Here is a 24,279-nt window from a genome sequence, read left to right as displayed (position 1 = left end):
CCTGACTAGGGATTTGCTTGGTTAACCAAAAGGTCCGATTTTGGATTGGATCACAGCCAATACTAAACAAGACTAATAACTGAACATACTGAAAACACTAGGCTAATAAAACTTAACCATTAGTCACCTTCTACCATGGTAAAGAACATATAGCAAGTGTTCCTTGACTTTTCATCACTAACAAAACCGCTTGTTAGTACAACTTTTATAATCTAAATCTAGGGGGGAGGGGATGTAGGCATTATAGGCAAAAATGTATATCTCTGTAAAATTAAGAGTGCGGATAATATATATTGCAGTATAGTGTATTTACGTGTAGATTTTTCAGATATAGATATTTCTGATGCTTAAGTGAACCTGTTTTGTAGCTGAACAATTGTGCTATTGTGGAATGTCCCTTCGTCTTTTAATAAAAACAAGTATTTAACAACTAAAGTTAATCTAAATCATTTTTATTGGTCAATATAGCAAAAACAAAAAATTAACAATGTATAGACTGTCAATATAGCTTTCTTATCCTAACGTGATAAAGTGCATGAAAAGTGCAAAAGTGTTTAAGATGCCATCCAGTCTTCATACTGGCTAATAGCGAACATTTAACCACATCCGAACCCCCCATTCCCTCCGAAATCCCCAGAGCAGATCACTGAAGAGACGCAATTTGTTTATAGTTTATAGCCCAGATTTGTGGGAAAATGGGTCGACTTTCAGTAGAAAGAAAATTGTGCGTTCAGCTTCTTTTATTAAAAGTTTATTAAAAGTTTAAAATTACATCATCTATTTCACTGGAAAGAAGACAGTTACAGCTCCCACGACACCCACTTTTTAAATGCAGCTTATGAAATATGAAGGTTATGAAAAATATGAAGTGAGCTTTGGTCTCAAGGAGTTAAAGAAGAATTTTAATCGGTATTCCGGATGAACCGGTATTCATCCACTGCTACTCTAAAATTAAAGTTAGCATTATTTACTCAAACACCAATCACCAAATTCAATACCCTGCCACTCTGAAATCAATGTTTTCAATAATTTATTTCCTGAGCCTAATAACCTGCTGATGCACATATACGAGGCAAATGACACTGAAAAATAATTCAGAAAATGTCTTATTTACAAAGTAGTGATCAAGTCTCAATCCAGACACTTTAATGAAAAATTAATTAAGCAGATAATCATCATGTGAACACACTGTCACTCTCAAAACACTTGGCAAATAAAACATCAAAGGTGATTTTATATGGTATACTGTTTTATAATAAGTTTGTTTAGCTGACTGTAATAACAAGCAACCTTAAGATATAAATAATCTCTTCCATTACGCTGGATTTACTTGGGTTACAATTGGTGTTAATAATAACTTCAGAACGCATTCTTGAAAAACTGATCTGCATTTATTTAAACTTATGAACTGAATGAAGATATTAAAAAAAAGCTGTCAAAGACTAATTTATATAAGCATACGTTGATACTTTGTAAATAATGCACAGCACAATGGCTGGCACAGTGCAGGCATTACGAGATCTTAACTCATTAAGCCTCCTTCAGCAGACTCCCATCAACCACAACCAGTGAAGGATGTCCAGGAGAACCACTGGTGCTCAATAAACAAAACATGCCTTCTAACAACTGCCAATAACTGCACGAAACATACATACATAGGGGTAGGAACTGCAAAGAAACCAACTGAAAGAAGGTCTGCAGGAAAGCATTATGATCAAGGCTTATTACAAAAAAATAAGATTTATAAAAAGGTCCCAGCCAATCCATAATCAATCCATTGGCTGGTCATGTGACTTTCTAAAGTAGACTAAAATATGGTAATAAGGACAGTAAGGGGTCATACAGAAATATGACGGCGTATTTTGCATACTTTGGCAAAACAGGCCAGCACAATACACTGAGGAAAAGTGTGTCTGCACCTATCCAAAACATAATTAAGGCATATTAAAACAGGTTTACATTCATTTGCACTTTATATTTAATTATTAAACAGCAAAAATTGTAAGTAGAAATTCTAACATCCACATATCTGCAATACCTTTGTGCAATTTTACCTTTTTATAATTATATCTGAAACTGTTTTATTTTATAATGTTTTAAGTTATATAGTCTTTCCTTCAATATCTTGCATTTCATATTAGCTTATATTTTTGTTTTAGTCTTAACTGAATTTTTTTTGTTTATTCATTTTTAGGATTGCTATCCAGTTTCACTGTACTCTGCAATTATATAAATAAAGTATCTTGGCTCAAATCAACTAACCAGTCCCTAACAAAACCACTATTTTTTTGCTTTAATGAACGTTTATACATAAAAGGTAAAGTACGTAAAAAGTAAATACAATAATGTATAAATATATAATGTAAAAACAAATGTACAAACAATGCTGGGGGCCTGCTAAGAGCTATGTTTTAGGGGTGGTTCACTCTGGAGCGCTGGTCAGAGCAGAGGGCGAAAAAAAAAAGAGGAATGAACTGACCGCATGTCGACTCACAACACAGACACTATTCAATATGTGCACCACAACACAAAGACGCATGACAAAACGCATAACCAAAGTGCTAATGGATAAGTGCTAATCACTAATAACTCACTACACCCACAAACTAAACCACGTCTGTGATGTACCCAACAAGGATCATACACTTACAGCGCAAATGTAAGACAAGAGGGGTTTTTTTTGCATGTAAGCCTCAACAACCAAATATAACGTTTCAACATATATTGTGCCACCTTTTGTCTTTACTGGAGCTTCTATTCTTTTACTGAATATTTATTTCAGTTTTTCAAAGAAATCTGTGGGAATATTCATCCACACTTCCAAAGCTCAGTTTTAAAAGTAGGTTGAATTTTCTGCTTCTCATGATCCACGCAATCAATAAAACCAATTTTATTCAGGTCTGACTCTGGGGTGGACAGTCAGACACCAGCTGCTTCTTTATTAGACTTCCAATTTTCTTCTTCGTCTATTCTCCTTTCTCAGCAATGACTTCTCGACAGCTATTCATCCTTACAGACTCATAGCGCTGAGTTGTCACAGTGGAACACTTTGACAGTAAACACTTTGTACGCTTTATGTATTATTTATTTATTTATCCTGATTTTCTACTCAATTTAGTCGTCTCCAATTCCACCCGCTAGTTAGGACTCCCCCAATCACACATCACTACCAATGCTAGGAGGGTGAAGGCCAGCACAGGCTTCCTCCAAGACCTGTGAAACCAGCCACCGCTTCTTTTCGAACTGCCACTCACACAACGTCATGGGACAGTCGAACGCGCTCGAAGGAAAGCGCCAACTGCCAGATCTGTTACATTCAGCCAACAGACGCCTGCGCTGACTAGCATCGTGTTGGGTGATGGGAGAAGGGGGGCCATCCTACCCACCCGGAGAGAGCGAGGCCAATTGTGCTCTCTTGGACTTCCGGCTATGGATGGCTGCAGCATCACCAGGGATCGAACTCTCGACCTCCTGATGATAGGGCCAACGCTCGGGAGCCCCCCTATGTACTGTTTATTTGATGCTGGTGGTTTTGGTGGTCTACCAAGTCTTACATGGCTGTTAAGTCTCATTTTGTCTGTACATTTTAAATCATCTCATGAACTCCACTTTTGGAAACGTTTTTTTTTCCCCCACTCTTTCTTTTGACTTCACTTCCTCAAGCAACTGGATTATCTTTGGTGTCTTCACAGAAAAATCTACCAAAAATGAATAACAAACTTAACAGCTGTTTTGTAAATTAAATAAATCAACGTGGGTCTCCTAAGTGGAGTAGTCGTCTAAGCGTTGGCCCCATCATCAGGAGATCACAAGTTCGATCCCTGGTGATACCACAGCCATCTGTGGCCTCGAGCCCATGAGTGCACAAGTGGGTGTCCCCCCTTCTCCCCCCATCTGGCGGTTGCCGCTTTCCTCCGAGTGCATTCAGCTGTCCAATGACATCGTGATTACTGTGTGATCGGCAGTTCGAAAAGATGCAGTGGCGCTCGGAGGAAGCCTGTGCTGGCCTTCACCCTTCTAGCACTGATGGTATCGTGTGACTGGGGGAGTCCTAACTAGTGGGTGTAATAGGAGACAACTAAACTGAGGATATTTTGGGACAAAAAAAAAATTTAAAAGTGATTTCTGCACAGAACTGTACACTTAATTCATGCAAACAAAAAACCTAATGAACTGTGCTGATTCTTCAACACACAAGATCTCCACAGACCCCTCTCACCCTGGACACCACCTGTTCCAGCTCCTTCCCTCAGGCCGGTGCTTCAGCCAGACGAGGATCAGGACATACAGGTTACAAAGGAGCTTCTTCCCACAAGCCATTTCTCTTGAACAGTTAAAATATTACACAAAAACAATATTCCAGCTTCAAACTGCACTTCTACATATACCGGTATATAGTAACAAGTTCAACTCCATCCTCTGAAACTGCCACTCAAACCAGTGTTTGTTCTAGCATCTTATTCACCTGCCATATTACCCCACTTATCTGACTGTCACCTCACTGATCCCTTTCTCTGACACTATACACCCTTTAACTGCTGCCTCACTCAGCACTTTAACTTTAGACCTATACTTTGCACATTGTAAAATGTACAGGTATGACTGTGTATATTTGAGTGAATGATAGTAGGAATGCATGTTTTATTTTATTTTATTATATATTTATTTTCTCGTTCTCTATATGTGAACGCCTGTCTGATACTGTGCACTGTAAGCTCCTGTAACCAAAACCAAATTCCGTGTACGCGTAGAATACCTGGCCAATAAAGCTTGATTCTGAACAAAGAATTATATACAAATCATAAGCTTATTCATGATAGATTCCTGTATTGATATTTTGAACACAGCCCTTATCATGACATTCACCTGATCCAACCAGTGCAGGTCTATCTTTACCTACATAAAGTTTGCTAATGTGCTCCAAGTTCCAATGACTAATCACAATATGCAGCAATTTTAACGCAAAAGTGTTTTATCAATCCAGTATGCATATCATGTAGCCCTAACGTACACCATCTGCTATTTCATATCATAAAAACATCTTACATTAATCAGCGACTAAAGGAAAATCAACCAACTGCACTTTTCTTTACAAAAAGTAAAATATTGAATACTGCTCGTAGTTTTTTCTTGTACATTTACATGGACCCTAAAGGTCCAACTCACCACGTATCTTTAAATATCTTCATATAAATGAGTGAAAGTGAACTTCATTAGCTCATTATCTTCTAATTAAATGCAAGTGATACTGTGTTATGATGCCCATGTGACACTCCAGAACCACATGAGCGGCAGGACAATCTAAAAAAAAAAAAATGGTGGTAATAATCATGAGTCTGAGGCTAAAATTACAAAAGAAAAATCTACTTAATACTGGACTAACAATAATGAGGAAAACCCATAAAATTATTTGTCTAAATAGCACAAAGTTTTCAACTCTAATGTGGAACCAATAAGGAGGACACAGCATAATGACACTGTACCTCACTTTCACAATAACGACCACATCTTTGCAGAAAAATATTCAGGGTATATAACAATAGAAGAAGTTATGTTGTATCTCACTGTACCACATGCTTGCACCATAACCAACACATTACCTTTTAGCTAGTGTGTTAACATGAGGCTAAAGCATCACATTAGAACACTAAGCTTAGCTTTTATTTTAAGTACTTGTTACATTACTCTTGTAATGCTATAACATATATACATCCCTATTTCAACAAGCAAGCAAGAGATTCCACGCACACAAGGCTGTTGTTCTCTAACCAGTCCATAAGCTTCACGATTCAGCGCTATCTGTACCATTCAACCCCAGACCCTCTTTGTGTTACTGTGCATCCGCGCTAGTGTAGCAGAATTTTCCACCCAGAATTAGGACCTTAAGAATTACTGCCACTGAATAAGGCCTTGTCAACATTAGGCTAAATCACATTCAATGGCCTGGACTTTTTCTAACCAAGGAGATGAATGGACAGCCTGGAAGGAGGAGGATGTACTCTGGTGGGTTTTTTCTCTTTTCATGTAAATTAGGTCTGAATCTCTGAAAGACTTGAAAATGAATATTGGCAGAACCCTTGTTCAACAGCACTCTCTCAGAGCTGCCCTCAAAAGGAATGTCCCACACTTTATGCAGTGTGTGGGAAATTGTTCAGTGGTAGGGAAACCAACAAAAATGAACATTTCTGATGCACAATTTAGCCTAAATAAAACATTTCAATTGTTTCATAAAAAGTTATTGGAACTAGACCAAAGATTACATTTGGCTGATTATTCAAGCTCATTTGATGATGCACACTAATAAGCAGGAGATCATTTAGGCCATTAAAAAGGCCATCCAAAAAGACTTTTTGGAAAACAAAAAAAATATATATTTTTGCTGTATTTATGCTTATTTGTATTAATTCTAATACTATATACTGGTTTTACAAGCATGAATGCATTTCTAGCCAAGATATATTGTTCTAAATAGTGCATTTAGATGTTACACCTTACTGTATATTTAACAGTAAATCATTCTTGACATACACTACATGGCCAAAAGTATGTGGACATCTGACCATCACACCTGTGAGTTTTCAGGGCATCCCATTCCAAAACCATGGGCATTAACATGAAGCCCTTTTGCGGTTATGACAGCATCCACTTTTCTGATGAGGCTTTCCACAAGATTTTGCAGTCTGTGGACCGTTTCGAGGTCTGTGTGAATGTGTGTCCATTCAGTAACGTTCCAGTTAATCTCAAAAGGTGTTCAAAAGGTACTGAGGTCATTTTTACAAACCAATGAAGTTTCTCCAAAAAATAAAACCCCATCAAACCATTATCGCATCATTCATGCTGGAACAGGAAAGGGTTGTCCCCAAACTGTTGCCCTAAATTTGGAAGCATATAATGGTCTAAAATGGTCTTTTTATGCTGCATCATTAATATCAAATCAAAGCTCAAATCTTAAACAGCTTCAGACCATTATCCCTCCTCAGCCAAACTTTACTATTGGCCCTGTGTATTCCAGTAGGCAGTATCCTCCAGTAGGCAGTAACTTCTGATCACTCAGACTGCCTGATAGTGAAGTGTGATTCCAGTGGCAGTGATCTTAGGCTTGTATGCAGCTGCTTGCCTATGGAAGCTCTTATTGGTTTTGTGCTGATGCTACTTCTAGAAGCAGTTGCAACTGCAGTTAAGCGATGCGCCACAGGACAGGCGATTTTTTACACACTACATGCTTCAGCACTCAAAGGCACTCCTATGAGCTTGTGTGGTCTACCGCTTTATGGCTGAGCTGCTGTTGCTCCTACACACTTCCATTCTACAATAATTCACCTGGGCAGATCTAGCAGGACAGACAGTTCACAAACTGACTTGTAGCAAAGGTGGGATTCTATGACATTGCCACATTTAAAGCCACTGAGCTCTTCAGCATGACCCATTCTACTGCTAGTGTTTGTCTAAGAAGACTGCATGGCTATGTGCTTGATTTTATGCACCTGTTGGCAATGAATGTACCTGAAGCACCTGAACTCAATATTTAGGAGGAATGTACACATGCATTTGGACATACAGTGCATGTATATGAAAAACATCCAGTATTGGCATCAGCCTACAATTCCCTTATCAGTGAAACCCTAACAGTAAAAGATGGCACAACACCTCAAAGCTCTTAAGATTACCCCGCCCTATCAGGACATTTCTTGAAATAAAATGAACGATGACAGTGGAAGAACTTTCTTTATTAGCAAGCTGCTACATAAGATCTGCAGCCTAATCTGCCTCTGCGTGATGAAGGAAAAAACTATTAGAGCCACTTCAAAAACACGAGCGCACAAGGAACCAACATATCTCGTAAACATGCAGACCTTCAAATGGTTCAAAAGACCTGCAATCTAATCTCCCATCAATCGTTGGCCACATGTGACAAAGGAAGCCAGGTTCCACTACCAGAGGAAGCAAACATCCAGACACACCATGTCAAATTCTCACAGACAAGCACCAAAAGGCTTGAGTTTCATACAGCAATGCACTTCATCACACCACAGAAGTCGTTTGCCTCAGCAAATAGGGGCTTCACTCACAAGAGGAGTTTTGTTCTGTGAAACTGTCTGAACAACTTCTCACATCAATTTATTAGAATTTTCTTTAGATTTCTGTCCACATTTGAACAATTGTCTTTTATGGTTTCTTCTGGATAGCGTCGACCAAAGATAGATAGAGTAGCTTAAACCTACAAAAGTACTGAAACACATGAAATAATGACAAGTACCATTCCAGAAAACAACTTTAGTAGTAAAAATGCAGCAGGTTGAATAAACTGAGTAACTTCTAAAACTGCAGTGAAACGTTTTAGCCCAAGGGTACACAAGTCCTATCCTGGAGGGCTTAGCAAAGCACAGTTCAGTGGTTCCCCTACTCAAATACGGCAACTAAACCTGTCCATTAACAAATTAATCAGATGTTTTTAAGCAGGTAAATTGCTAAACTCTGCTGGACACCAGACCTCAAGGACCAGAGTTGAGCATCCCTGGCTTAGCACGCCTGACAGCTACCACACTGGCCACCAATCTTGGTCTTGGACAATCTACTTTCCTGCAGAATCTGCCACACCTGCCCCGGACAATTATCTTCTCTAGAAGTCCATGACTGGCTGGATCAGATGCATTAGTTACGTGTTAGGTAAGGCAACATGTCAGATGCAGGCTGAAACTACACGTTAGGAAAGGAGATGCCCCGGAATGCCCAGGTCACTTATCAGCACAGGAACTTAAGTCTGTTATGTACTTCACAGTACTATCCAGAGGTCAGGCCGGCTGAAAAGTGGTCCGGATGCAGTCACCAATGCAACATAATGAAATTTAATACAAAAATGAATTAATAACAGAATGTTAATGAGTAAAAAGCAACTGAGTAAAAAGATTAGCACAGAAAAAATAGTATAGAACAGAAATAAAAGTACTGTAGTCTGAAAACTCTAATATTAAAATATTACATACATAAAATTTGTTCAAACATTGTTTCAAAATTTTTCAAAATCAGTGAATTTCACCTTTAAATACTTCTGTGTGAACGTAACTAGTTACTACCCACCGCTGGCTCTGAAGTGCTAACACAACAACGACAAAAAAAAAAAAAAAACTGCATTGAGTACTCCATCAACAGACGTAATGGCAGCCACAAAAAGAAATATTTCTCTACTGGCTAAATTCCTTTCTCTGGTGGTCCACGTTACAGCTTAGTCACAAAGCATATCTTCGTGTTCTTTCCACCACTTTGCTTTCCTACTGAAACCTCAAAGTGACATTAAGAGCTGAAGACATAACTGCCAAGCTATGAGTGGGTTATGGACCAACACTCAGAGCACAGGCTGCTGCTGCCGCCCATACAGGGAGCTGATATGTAGCCACAAATGGACATGCATCAGAAAGAGTCAGTCATACATTTTAAATGATCTGCACATATATGTTGTGTACACATAAGTAAGCATATATGCAAAATATACGGATTACTTATATTGATGCTATCTCCAAAATGATAACTTTACAGGAGAACATTCTTAACCTTGAATAGAAGTTAATGGAAATCAGAAATTTTAGTGCTGTTCTGTTGATCCACTCATCATTTTAGCATGTTGTAAAGGGCATTTACAAATGCTGTAAAAAAGTTAAAAAAAACAAAAATAAAAATGGAGATACAAAGTTTTGGTCTGACAGCCATAAATGTCTATGTATATCTGATATGGTGAATACATACTATGCATAATATATAGATCACATGTCTGATACATGAATCAATCCTAGTATAATTATAACTACTACTATTAATATCACGTGCATGGGTTTGAATATTAAACTATTCAGATGCGTTTTCATGCTTTAATGATTTTACTGCACAGCTTACAAGAGCTCGGTCGGATAACATGAACCATGCATATGAGTACTATATGCCGTTCATATACTCATATTCACAACATCGATGTAAATATATTATGCATGCGTGTTCGCATTTGTTTGTGGCTAAAATACATGTCCTACACTTGAAAATAAATTTCAAATAAGTCGGTATGTATGTCACACATATATCCATATGTGGCAAATGGAAGTTGAACACATAAGGGAAACGCATATACAACAATATGTCACATATTTAAGCTCTATGTATAACCATACATTCAATTTTTGTTGCTGGCAGTATATTTTGAGATGTTGCTCAGTTCGCCTTCCAAAACCACAGCGTGTATATTTTAGACAGTTTTTCTGGGAGCCTGTCGATGGTGGCACCTAGTCAGGGAGCCCACACGGGCGAGCGGCCAAGAAGTAGCGGTTGAGGAGCTTCAGCGTTCCCGGTGTAGCTCGCCTGGCTCGGGAAAGGGTTGGTGGTGCTTAGAGCAGCCTGGTGGACTTCAAACAACTCGGATAAAAGGGTTCGTGGCTTCAGAGAACACTTAATTTGGAAACACCAAAGAGAAAACAAACGTAGCCACTCCAAGCGAAGAGCGAAAAACACTACGAACAGGCAGAAAACAACAGAAGCGTGAGTGGAGCTGGCGGCGGCGGCTGCAGCGTTACTTTGTGTTTGCTAACTTAGCTTAGCGGGCTAGCAAGGTACGGCAGTTTCTTCTTACCTGCACAAACATTCATCCACTTCGCCAAAGTTTTCTCCACACTAACTCCTCGAGCAGAAATTATCCACTGGACACATGATGCTTGCCCATGAAGACCAGCAGACCTCACGCTGCTCAGTAACACGGTCAGTTCTCCGCGTTTCGAGTAAAACTTTTTTCTTTTGTGTCTGAATTTCGAGCGAACACCGTTTACTCTGGACTCTTACGCCATGATGGGAATCGTCGCTGTCTTCCTGCACATGCGCACTGAAAAGCAGAAACGTGCCACCTAGCGGCGAGCCTCGCTTAAAGGAGAACCCCACCGATCTTTCAAAATTTCGGCCTAATCGATGTAAACAAAGGCATCCGGAGTAGTTTGGTGCGAAATTCTCCGTTCTGGAGAAACATCCAGTCAGAGCTTTTCCACAGTGATGGTGATAGGAACCAGACTTCCACCTCTGAAAGCTCCTTTACAGAAAGTTGTTGAATGGTTATGAACGGGAATGAATGTTTGGCCTAAAACGCGTTATAATCAATGTATTTTAATGTATTCATGGTGGAGGGATATATATATATATATATATATATATATATATATATATATATATATATATATATATATATATATATATATATATAAAACGGGTGATCTAAAGCAAAATACACACACACACACACATTTTCTAAGCCGATTCCCCTTCAGGGTTGCGAGGGGGTGCTGGAGCCTATCCCAGCGGTCATCGGGCGGAAGGCAGGATACACCCTGGACAGGTTAAGGCAAAATAGTCTCCCCTGAATTTTGTTTTTCAGATTTATTACTATTTTACTTAATGTTTATCATCAACATTACACACAAAAAGGCAAGCACTGGTGGTTTTGGATAGTAAATAAAATGCCTACATTTGTGTTGTGACCCCTGGTTCCTGTCAGCACCACTGTCAGTAAATTTCTCTACAAATGAACAATTTCAAAGCAGATCACTCAGAATGACTATGACCACAGAATTATATGTACATTTTTAAAAAACCAGTGGAATTGACCTTTAATCTTACACTGTCCATCAGTATCTAGACCCCTCGTATAATTAACACATTCAGCTTCTTTAATATTTTGATATGAAGCAGACCGCTCTGGAGAAATGTATTGTGTTAGAACTGGTCACTGTGATGGTGATAGGAGCCAGACGTGTGACATGTTAAATGCCTCTAAAGGTTACGTTACAAAAAGCTATTACATTAAACAGTTGCACATACACTATCTGACGTAAGAGGCACTGATTTATCAAAGTATTTAAGGGGAATCCCACCAGTTTTTCAAAATTTCTATACAGTTTAAGTGCTGAGAAGTAAAAATCTAGTGACTCAGATTTCTTTACAGTGTTGCTGATGGGAACCAGGGGTCACAATGTCTACAACACAAATACAGCCATTTTATTTACTGTCCAAAACCACCAGTGAACCTACATGTTAATGATGTTGAAACCGTGGTAAATCTCCTTAGTAGCCGCACATGAGCTTAAGGTCCTCATGCCCAATACTAAGCATCGACTAGAGGGGTATAAAGCCCCCCGACTGATAGATAGATAGATAGATAGATATATAGATAGATAGATAGATAGATAGATAGATAGATAGACAGACAGACAGACAGACAGACAGACAGACAGACAGACAGACACTTTATTGATCCCAAGGGAAATGTAGCAATTTAGACTGTGGAGCTGTGGTGCAGCAGAATTGCTGCAATATTGTGCTGCACTTATATATTATTTTTTATTGTAGTCACTTTATTGTTGAATGCACTGTGTATTGTAGTTTACTGGTACTGTATTGTATCGTATTGCATTGCATTGCATTGCATTGTTCTGTGTTCAACTCTGTTCCTTTATTCTTGGTGTCTACAGTGACTTTTGTTTCTAGCAGTATCTGAGCTCAGGACTGTCTTTCTCTCTAACCTATTGGTCACTAGCAAAGATACTTTCTCTAGATAGACAAAGCACTTCTTGTAAGTCGCTCTGGATAAGAGCGTCTGCTAAATGCGGTAAATGTATAAAATGTAAATTGCATTCTCTGTAGTGATGGAGCGCCATCCAAAATCTCTGGGATGAGTTAGGGTGGCGTTTGTGATCCGGAACTCATCATCCAACATCAGCAACTGACCTCACTAATGCTCTTGTGTCTGAATGCAATCAAATCCTCACAGCAATGTTCCAACATCTGGTGTAGTGTACTTTAACTTGTCTGTGTAAATAAAGTGGCATGGTATGTGCATCATTTCTGCTTTTATTTTAACGCAAGTCATCAATGATGTGTTTGTAAGATATTTTTTCTGCCAGTGTTGTGATTCACACAAATGACGTTAAAAAACAAAAAACGACAACAGAAAGAACGACATATTCGTGCAGCCCCTTTGTGGCCTGGGGGCCATTAAATATCTGTTTATACTGCTTAGAACTAGTGGAAAACCATGGAGGCCCTGCCAGGTAGAGGGAGACAATATTATAAGTGCTGTCAGGTGGTTTTCCGACTCCTGGTGACTTAAGGGACAGTGTTTCTCCAGAATATAGGTAAGTACCTATTTTTACTCTTTTTCTGTTTATGATAGAAGTATGTCAAAATATTCACTTAGCATCTGGAAATAAAGAATTATTTCCTAAAACTTTTAACTTAGAATCTCAAAAGAATGAATTATTACATTTGAAGAACTTAATCAAGATACTAAGTCAATATTTCAAGAAAATAAATAATTATTTTCAGATATTAAGTCATTATGTTTGAAAAAAAAAGTCATTATACTGAGACAATGTGTCATAATGGTGAGAAATTAAGTCAACATTGAAAGAGAAAAGTCATTATTTTAGATATTAAGTCACTATTTTGAAACATAATCATTATTTCAAGATAAAATGCCAATATTTTGAGATATTATGTCAATATTTTGAGAAAATACATCATTACTTTGATATTTTATGTCAATCTATATTTTGAGAAGATACGTAATTATTATAAGACATCAGGTCAGCAGTTCAAGAATATGTCATTGTTTTAAATATATATTGCAAGGACAAAAAAGTCAATATTTTGAGATATTAAGTCAATATTTCAAAAATAAAATCATTATTTTGACATATTAAGTCAATATTTTAAAAAAGTCATTATTTTGACATATTAGGTTAATATTTGTGACAGAAGAATAGCAGCAAGAGTGAAAGGGACGGTTTACAAGACAGTAGTGCGTCCTGCTATGATGTATGTTTTGCAGATTGTGGCTCTGTCTAAAAGACAGGAGGTTGAGCTGGAAGTGGCGGAGATGAAGATGCTGAGATTTTCGTTGGGAGTGACAAGGCTGGACAAGATTAGAAATGAGCAGATCAGAGGGACAGTGAAGGTGGAGCAGTTTGGAGATAAAGCCAGAGAGGCCAGGTTGAGATGGTTTGGACATGTGTTGAGGAGGAATAGTGGATATATTGGGCAAAGAATGTTGGAGATGGAGCTGCCGGGTAGAAGGAGAAGAGGTAGACCTCAGAGAAGGTTTATGGATGTAGTGAAGGTGGACATGGAGATGGTTGGTGTGAAAGTAGAGGAAGGAATGGATAGGGCAAGATGGAGGCAGATGATCCGCTGTGGCGACCCTTAAAGGGAGCAGCCGAAAGAAGAAGAATAAGGTTAATATTTTGAAAAAATAAGTCATTATTTTGACATATTAAGTCAATATTTCGAAATATAAGTCTTTATTTTGACATTAAGTCGATATTTCGAAAACAAAAATTCATTATTTTGACATATTAAAATAATATTTCGAAAAAATAAGTCATTATTTTGAAATACTGAGTTAATATTTCGGGGAAATAATTCATTATCTCGAGCTACTACATCATTATTTCAAGAAAATACGTTATTATTTTGAGTAATTAAGTTTGAGTTATTAAGTACTGAAGCATAAAGTAATTTTTCAGTCATGAAGTCAGTATTTTGAGATATAAACTCTTAAAACGCTGCTAAACAAGGAGAAAGAGAAAAACAGGCGGAAATCAACAGCCCTGTGTGTGAAGTTGTGGCTCGGGACTGTATTTCACTGGCGCTTTACTGCTTTAGCTCTTCAACAGGTGCGCTAACGTTAAAAACGTTAGATTCATTTTTACGTCACTCATACTGACTAATATGTCATTTTCTAGTAAAAGTAAGTAACGAGTTACGCTTTCATTTCCCTCCCGACAGATGGCAGGAAAGCCGCGCTGTTCTGAGCACTTTCTCCGTCCGAGAAAGTGGAGTGGATGAGGGCGGAGTCTGGGAGGAACCGTGTCAGAAAGACACGCAGCTCCTGGGTCCTTTTTTGCTTCCCACCTGTATTCATAAACACCCCCCAATCAGCCCCCCATCCCCCCAACCGTTCCCTCAGACAGAATCGGCTCGTAAACAGCCCGCCAATCCTTGGGCAGTATGCAAATTAGCACCACAACAACGAGTCAATCCCCTGTGCGATATGCAAATCAATGGACCGCTTGAGCGCAGAATATCTACATGGCTGCGCTTTGAGAGTCTGCACTACTAGCCAATCAAAGCGCGGGGGCGGGTATTTCTCCGGAATACGGGTGGGAAAATAATAGCTCCTTGGCAACGGACCGCCGGAGTCATGTATTCAAAGCGTCTACGTTTCTAGGATTGCTGGGAACATTCCGCCTGCTGCTAACCCAAACAGCGGCTACCGATGAAAACTGACAAGAAGCACTGACTGAAAACAGTCAGAAAACGGAGGAATTAACTTTTTTTTTTTTGCAAAACTCCACCTGCCAGTACTCTCATGAGACTCCATCAGTGTTTTGAACTGTCACTTGCTCTTCGTGTTTCCAACAAAGGGAAGAAAATGCTCGTGGAATTGTTTCACTCGCCATGAGGGGAGAATAAGCAACAACAGAGGGGAAACAATCTCGTTACACTCGCTCGTTTTGCCTCAGTACGTCAAACAAAGGAGTCCTCTGAGGAAAAAGTGACTTCAGTCTCTCACGTAAGGTGTCTGTCCGGGCTGCTGGTGAACGCTGTCATGCCGAACAGCAGGTTGGTGTAAGCGCGAATTCGTGTGAGGGATTTTTGTGCGAGTCTGGAGCAACATGAGCTGTTTCTGCTCGGTGCAAGAGGAGTTTTACTGCGAGGTGCTGCTGCTGGACGAGACCAAGCTCACCTTAACCTCTCAGCAGCAGGCCATTAAGGTGAGAAACGCTCACTTTGAGCTCCTCAAACCTCTCGCTACCTGTCTCCTTTCTTTGTCTGGATGCTGTTCCAGGAGAATCCCATCAGTTCCACACCTATTCCAGACCCAGGCTCGTCATATGTTAGTGTGCCACACCTAGCAGACACAATGGTAACATTCAACACATACTGAGTGAGAGGCAGGAATCTATGAGAGCCAATTTCTGCCAATGGGGAAAAATACACATATATGTAGTAAGTCATTCATGAGAAAATGTTCCATAATTTTGACGTAGTTTCTCACAATTACGACTTTGTACGTCATAATAATCACTTTGTGTCTCCTAATAATGAGGAAAGTTTCTCACAATTATGAGATTCTAAGTCATATTTATGAAAGACTATGTCATAATTATGAGATACCAAGTCGTCATTTTGACATAGTCATTATTATGAGATGTTAAGTCATATTTATGAGATTGAATCTCATCATTATGAGATGCTAAGGCATAGTTATGAGATTGTAAGTCAATTATGACACAGTAGGTCATTATACAGCTGGTGTCTCAAGTCAGGACTACGAGATATTAAGTCATAATTACGAGGCTGAATCTCATTATTGTGGGATACTAAATCGTAATGAGGAGATAGTAGTTAAGTCATAGTAGATTGTAATTATGAGATTGTAATGCATAATCATGACATAGTAAGTCATAATTATGAGAGATATTAAGTCAAGACATTTTAAGTCACGATTATGAAACTAAATCTTGTAATAATGAGAAAGTTTGTCCTGTTTTTTTGAGATACTAAGTCACGATTATGGAAAACTTTCTGATTATTATTTTTTTTTATTTTCCAGAATCAGGCTTCCATAGACATTGTCATTGGCTAGTCATTGTGCTTTTCAGGGAGGCTTGTAAGCGGCCAGTAATTTTGGCCACAATACTGGGAAAACCTCACATTCTGTAGCTATACAGTAAAACTGTATAGAGGAGCTTTGCTTATTACCTTTATTATTACCTGTTTATTATTTAACATAAATCCATTTATCACACATAAAGCAGCAGTGGTCAACATTTGTTGTGTCTGATCCTCTTTTCTAGATTTTAAATGCATAATTTGTTTTCATTTGGGCCACATCTCCTCTGAAAGAAAGTGAAAGACTTATAAAAGACCATAAAAAGGAGCCTCATTACTCTGGATATGGACTGAACTCTCCGTTCGTATTCAAAGAGCTGGACATCCGTCTCTTTTTCTTCCTCTTGTTAAACTGGTCCTATTGGCCCAAATGCTCTGCCGGGCCTCGTCTCCTCTGATGTTCCGCTCGTTTTGTTTCTTGCGTGCGTCCTTAGTTTTTTGATGGCTCCTTATGGGACGGACAACCACCCACACACGCATGTGCACACACCACGCCAGCGATATCAGGTTGCTCATCCACTTTTAATTGTTAATGCTAAGCGGAGCAGGTGGGCCGTTTGGCGGCTCCCTCTCTGCTCAGTATGGGCCCTCTATGAGTGGAGCTGGAGCTGTAGATGGGCTGGACTGACCTCCTCCTGGACTTCATTTAGGTCTGATCTGAGTATAATGCACCCTTGACAGTTCTGGAGTACCTCAAGAGGTTGGTGTTTCAGTGTAGGACAGGGCACCAAAGCTGGTGTATCTAGGATTCCAGGATTACATCAGAAGGATATATTATCCACTGTTTGTCCTGTATGTTGTAATCACTTTACCAAAGAGCATTGAAGTAATGGATATTGCCTGAGAATGACACTCTCAGTACAGTAACTGTGTTAAAACTCCCAAACCCCAGGCTGATATCAATGTAGTGAAAAGGTGTCAGAGTCGACTTTTTAACCCCTTGTTCAGGGGTGTGGTCTGACCATGAAAGCAATGAGGAGAGAAGAAACGGCGAGTGAGCAAGAGCAAGCGTGCGGTCAGTGAAAGGCCACTATGACCCAACAGTTTCTCTGTGATGGTGTGGGAGACTCCTTCATGTGTTCAGTCAGTTCTGCTAACTAAATCCATATTATTAGGAAAGAGCTTAAATCTTCTGAGCCTTTGGTTCACAATGGTATTTTCTGCAGTGAGAAGCAAAAGAGTCTGAATTGGTTAGGTTTTCTACAAAGAACCATTTCACTGAATGGCAGTTTACAGCTGAATGATGAAATTTTGAAAAATTGGTGGAATTCCCCCTGATGTTATAGTCCCAGTTGCCACCAACTCTGCTCCTAAAGATCTACTTTTCTGCAAGCTTCAGCTCCATCCCCACCAGATCTACCTAATAGCTGCGCAGCTTCAGAAGTCCCTGGAAACCTAAAGGAAGGTAGATCTCCAGGAGGGGCGCTGGTGACCACTGTTGTAGACTACAGTCTTGCTTATTTGGTCTACCATTTGAATGTTTGTAGTGGTTTGCTATGAGTTGGCTGTTTGCCAGGTGTTTTGACGCATAATCGTTGATCATAGCTTTCTTATGAGTCTACATTAGGAATGTTTATAACTGTACGTCATGAACAGTTTTTATCTGATACTGAGAAAAAAAACAATCAAGTGCAAAATAAAACTTTTCCATTATAGTCGGAGTTAGGATGGACAGTATGATAACATAGTGTCATTATCAGGCTAAATGATGTCACAATATACTTTTCCAAGCTGTTGTCAGTGTCATATCACAGTAGCATGGAGTTTGTGGAATATTTGTGAATGACAACAAGAGATTTGGTCTCTGGGGCTAGAAAGCTGCTCTGGGGTCTTAGCAGTGTCCCCTCTTGTTGTCGAGCCACACACTTGGTCATTCACACACACTCACGCACACACGCATTCCGCACAAAGAGCCCATTGAGTTTGCCCACAGGGTGTGCGGGATTCTGCGCGAGGAACAGAGCAGCTCACGTGTTTCCATCGCCACAAAAGAAAGACGGCCCAGAGACAGCGGCTTAGGCTGGCAAGGCAAGGTTTGTTTTCTCTGGCCTGTGCAGGCTGTGGCCTCCTGACATTTGGTAATATTTTAACAAAGACAAAGCTTTTTGTTTTTTTTTTAACCTGGGCTGAATTCGAGTCCCCAGCGCGATTTAAATCATCTCTGTTTTTCCACTTTCCTCCCACACAATGGTACCCTTATTGTAACAGGTTGCGTCCCTGGACGGACACAAAGAATGGGCTGCATTTCATGCCTGAAGAATCTCGTGTTGTGTATCCGGCTAAGTGCCCTCAAGGCCGCAACAGGAGCTGGAGCCTGAACAGAAAAGCTCCAACTCTGTGGCCTGAGCTTTCGTGTTGTCAGAATAAAACTAAGCAAAGTGGTTTATTGACCTTCATGTAGCTCAGACTAGCATATGATAGTGTAGCTGGAGAAAGGCCTGATCTACGACATTGAGGTTCTGCTGATTGGTGTTGGTCAAAATGACACTGATAAGACACCAGTTTTTGGTGGCTTGTTTTATATTGCAACAAATAGCCTCTTCTGATGTGAGGAAAACCATGAACTTCTGTGAATTTACTAGCTTATTTATAGCTCTTTATAGAGATTGATAGCATGACAGTATCCACCTGCTCATTTCTATTACTAAAATAAGAAAACATGCACAATGCATTGAGCACTGAGATCATTTCTGCGAAAAGTTCTGAATTAAAATGATAAAAGCAAATCATTTGGAGGCTCTGCTCCTTGCTCTCCAATGTCTATGCTGTTTTGGGCTTTATGTTGTTTTGTTAGTCAAATTTAAGAAATGTGACAATTGAGAACTGGCAGTCGTGTTTGGCTTAGAGAGGAGTTGCATGTTTGAAAAGTCAAGAAAGTTTGCTGAATATGAAATGTAACATTTTTGCTATGCAGATCTCTCTCTATCATTACGTAAAAAAAAAAAAAAAAAAATATATATATATATATATATATATATATTCTTATATTGGATAACCATGAGAAGTCTAAATGGTACGATCCAACAGAGGGCAGCACACAACCTGCATCTTTTGTCTTGATCAGTTTCTTTTCTCTATAGTCCAAAGACAGAAACATATAAAGACTACTGCTGCCGGCTGAACTCTAGGAAGCAATGCAGATAAGCGCTGATGAGCTTAAGCTGATTTTGCACTCTATTTATTATAGGTTTCGTGGAATAAAACTTTCAATATCATTTAGCAAATTTATGGTTTGGTATCAGTTAGCTAACTTACAAAATGTACAAGGTGAAAAACTTTCAAGCGACATGCAACCTTCTATGGTTTATGCTCTTGTTCTGGGTTTATATAGTACAGTATTAGTAAGATGCTTAGTTGTTGACATCCAGTATGCATTAGGTTTGCAATGGTAAATTTGACTCAAATGTCCTTCCCTAATTTGAACAGAATTGAAGTAACGTTTTACCATCTTGCCTGAAAATCTGTCTTAATACATGCTGGCTAATGTCCTTGTGTAGACTAAAAAATCTAAACGAAAACACGCTCACCTTGCTTTGCTTTATGCTTTTTTTTTTTTTTTTTTTAAAGTGGAATAGTTTCTCGTAAAATGTCTTTCAACGTTTGACTTTTTCCAGGCTGAAGTCGCTTTTCATTCACCAGCTTCTTGTTCTAATTTTCCTCTTCCACCTTTAATGGTGCCTATAATATAACTTCTGCACCATTTAAGGAGGAACAGGAGAATTTGAACGAGAAGCTGGCGGATGAGAAGTTGACTTCAGCTTTAGGACTTTTTAGTGTTTTATAGTTTCTCATTGCAGATTAAATGTATCAGGAAACCAGCTGGAGTCGTTATAAATGCTAATAAGTCCATACCAATCTCCAAATTATCCATGTTTGTCTTAAATCTTTCTCTTTGCCGTTTCCTTAGCTACTAGCTAGGCAAGATTCTTTTCTGCGTTCCTGTGGTGACCAGCAGCCTGCACGCCAACCTTCAGGTGAATTAACACATATAAGCTTCATTAATTTCAGCGTTTAAGACCATTTGTTGTTAAAATGATGTTAGAATGATCAGCAGAGCTTTATTTTTCTTAGCTCCATAAAATCAGTGTCTTATTGATCACAACGTTAATATATCACGCTATAGTCGGCCTAGGCTGGGGCGCTGAGATGCATGGAGAAAGTGAAGATTAGGGACGTGTGCAGGGACACTAAGGCGTCACTGATTCGGCCCCATCTCCCCTACCACACCCCTCTCTCCTGCCAGAGCGAGGAGGAGGGGAGGGTGCGGTGATACATTTGGGAGCGTGCCTGGTGCCCGACACACACTGGTGCTGGCTCGACACAATGGAGGAGGAATCCCTCCATAGTATGGGTGTGATGAGATGGAAGAGATTTCCTTTGACTGGATTGAAGGCGGACTAATGCAGCCTTTGGATCAGGGGACCTCTGCGCTGCGATTAATGGGATTTCTAATGGGACTACCGTCTCTGTTAGCACAGCAGCATGTGCCATATTGCACGCTGCCATATGGTCACTCTAGTTATTATGAAAAAACCCATTGGTTGAGCATTTATCAAGTGCCAGTAAGCTAATTAGTTACCATTGTACACCCGGCAAACAAAACATTAGAGAGGCCTTCATAATATTGGGTTGAATCCCATAACCTCCGTTGCTCAATTCGTTGAGGCATGGACTCAACATACTAAATCGGGTGCTTTCCCACAGTATTGAGGTGTGTTAAGCTAGCTAGTAGTGGAACTGTGTTCCAGACTGCTTTCTCTCATCCCGCAGATGTACAACTGAATTGAGAGGGGAGTGGATAGGCTTCTGCATTCAGTCTCATGTTCATGGAAACATTCCTGGACAATCTTGGCCTTGTGACCCAGGGCGTTATCCTGCCGACAAAAATCCATTTTCAGATGGATGAACTGCTGCCCTGAAGGGATGCACCTGATAGGCACTGATGTTTGGGCATTCATGCTTTGCTGCCCTTTTTATTATAGGGATTTACCTGGAAACAGCAGATGTTTCTCATGTTTTGGACATTCAGTGTGTAATAGACCAAAGCATTTTGCAGTGGTCAGTCAGCACACAACAACTCAAACACCATACAATATTGGATCATATACTCTGTCCATTACCCTCAGAATACTGTGAGATGTATTGGGAAAATGTGAGGTTATTTTTGTTATATATTCATTAGATCTGTGTTCTGGATCAAATGATATAAACTAAAGCACAGAAAGGCAGCCTTCATTTTAGGGCAGTGTTTTCTGTACCATGTAAGCTGTAATGTTCTTGTCATTTGTTGTGTGAACCAGTATTGTGTATTGTGTATTGTGACAATTGAGTAACAGGTGATTGTTCAGGTGTTCCATGTTCACTGAACTGTAAAACCACCCATAAGCATACATGTGTAAGCTTGGTGGAAGTCATTGGATTTTGCATTGTTTTGGTCTTGTTTGGACGTTAAAGAAAGGTGAAGAACTAGAGAATTGACTATGGCTGTCTCATGTTTTCAAGTGTCACCTTGCCTCATCGAACTATCGAGTTATGAGGGGTAGTGGTTGAAATCTTTCCCTGCGAAAAATGACCGGCTTCTTGTTTCAATAAACCCTTTCCTCCTTAAATGGTGCAGCATTTAAACTCTGGTGCTTCAGATGTCAATACTGCTAGACTATTCAAGGTGGAACAGCTAGCTACCGAGACATTAGCATACTATTAGCGAACCTTTATGCTTTTTGTCAAGAAAGGACTATAATACATTGAAACAACATTAAACTAAGATAATACAGTGGTTATTGTGATTTTTAACAGAGAAAATCTGTACGCTTGTCGGTTCCTGTGGTCGCTTGCACAGCCATCTGTTTTTTTTTCCTTCTCATAACACTCCGTTTGGAGGACGGTGTAGCCCTAACACTTCACCTACTCCTCTATCTCAACAAAAATTGGAAGACCCTACCTGTAGGCACAAAACGGATGGCTAATCACAGAGGAAAGGGGTGAAATGGGATTAGGCTGAAGACTGACATTAAAACCAGTACCAGCTAGAACAGTTGCAGAACAACTGGGCATTCCAAGAACAACAACAAGAGTACGGAATATTTTGAAAAAGAAAGAAACACTCCAGGAGGCGTAAGCAGTTTGCAGTGGTCAGGTCATCCCAGGAAGACCACAGCAGCCGACAACCATTTGTGGAAGACTTCAAGAGGAGGAAATACAAGATGTGAACCTCTCATCAGCAGAACAGAAGGAGCAGTGTAGAAGTGTAAAGATGAGCCAGAAAATCCTGAAGCAAAATGAGGTGAAGATTAAGCTTTATCTAAGTGATGGGAAAGAAAAAGTGTGGAAAGAGAGGGACTTCCAATGATCTTAAGCAAGTGCATCATGATCAAGCCAGTGTCATGGCATAGACATACATGGCTGCTTTTGGGACTGACTCACTGGTGATGTGTGGTGGTAATGGCAGCAGAATTCATTCTGAGGGTTGGATAATCACCTTGCCTTCCCACATTCAAGAATATGCCTCCAAACTTATTGGGCTCAAGTTTATAATGCAGACAGACGGTGACCCAAAGAATACTGCACAGTTAGCCAAGGAGTTAATCAGAAAAGGGGTAAAATGCCAGGACAGTTTCCTGATTTAAGCCCAACTGAGCAATGAAATTAAAGTCAGAACATCCCCAAAACAAGCACTGGTTGAAGGAGGCTTCCACAACACGCTTGACAGATGTCAAGAGTCTGGTCAGTTGGTCACAGACTTGAGGCTGTTCATGCAAGGGTTTGGGACCAAATGCAGACATGCTCACCTGAAATTGGAACAGTCCATTTCAACAGGGGATGTTGGCCCATGCTGACTGATGTTTCCCACAGTTGTGCTGAGGTGGCCTGGTAGTGGATCTTTGTGGTCTGATTTCATCACATCCTGCAGATGTTCATTTGGTTGCAGCTGAATCGGCCATGTCTCGATTTTTTTTGTGTTGATGTGTCAGACAATAAAAGCATTAAAAGCATTAAATATGGTGCATATATATATATGGTGATATAAGTTTCCCCAGCGAATGTGTGAGCAATGTGTGTGGGTGTGCAGCTGGGTGGGTGGGTAGGTGTGTGATTTAGTGTCGAAGTTTATGGCCCTGCCGGAGACAGGCACAGGCATTCTCCAAGCCTGCACTCAGAATACCTTCAGAGCATGCAGTAGAACTTCTGCCACTCTGCCTGAACTGGAGCTGTGCACATAGGTATACCTAGAACTGTTGAGTCATTAGTCATTCTCCATTTAAATGTAATTAATAGCGTGCTTCATCACACAGTCACATAAGGAGTTACATTTGCATTCAATTTATATTCGGGACTGACAGCTTCAAGTCTGTACTTCCAACATTTTTTCATTTGTTTTCGATGTCCAGAAAAAACAAACATATCATATTTGTAAAGGTTGTTGTTTCACTTTGGAATAGCAAGTTCATATGCACAACACTAACTATTAATTCAATATAAATCAGTAAAATATCCCCTCTTTTACTTACGAACACATAATATCATATAAATTGAAAAGTTCAGAAGCTGTGCATTCAACAAAATTGAATGTGCAGGCCTTCA

At 39.6% G+C, this 24,279-nt stretch overlaps 2 protein-coding genes across 2 annotated transcripts in view; one reads left to right on the top strand and one right to left on the bottom strand.

The window, feature by feature from the left end:
- Positions 1 to 10,832, bottom strand: part of apc (APC regulator of WNT signaling pathway) — a 46,277-nt gene extending 35,445 nt beyond the window's left edge. The window contains exon 1 of the mRNA XM_017710772.2: positions 10,613 to 10,832. The gene's annotated coding sequence lies outside the window, so the exon portion shown is untranslated. The remainder of the gene's footprint in view (positions 1 to 10,612) is intronic.
- Positions 10,833 to 15,214: 4,382 nt separating this feature from the next.
- The window catches only part of epb41l4a (erythrocyte membrane protein band 4.1 like 4A), an 87,225-nt gene continuing 78,160 nt past the window's right edge, over positions 15,215 to 24,279 (top strand). Inside the window, exon 1 of the mRNA XM_017710771.2 lies at positions 15,215 to 15,797. Within this exon, the coding sequence (XP_017566260.1) occupies positions 15,699 to 15,797 (99 nt within the window). The 5' untranslated portion in view covers positions 15,215 to 15,698. The remainder of the gene's footprint in view (positions 15,798 to 24,279) is intronic.

Source organism: Pygocentrus nattereri, chromosome 18, assembly GCF_015220715.1.
Source record: "Pygocentrus nattereri isolate fPygNat1 chromosome 18, fPygNat1.pri, whole genome shotgun sequence".
NCBI classification, from domain to species: domain Eukaryota; kingdom Metazoa; phylum Chordata; class Actinopteri; order Characiformes; family Serrasalmidae; genus Pygocentrus; species Pygocentrus nattereri.
Note: the sequence above shows the minus strand (reverse complement) of the source record. Positions and strands in the feature narration are given on the sequence as shown.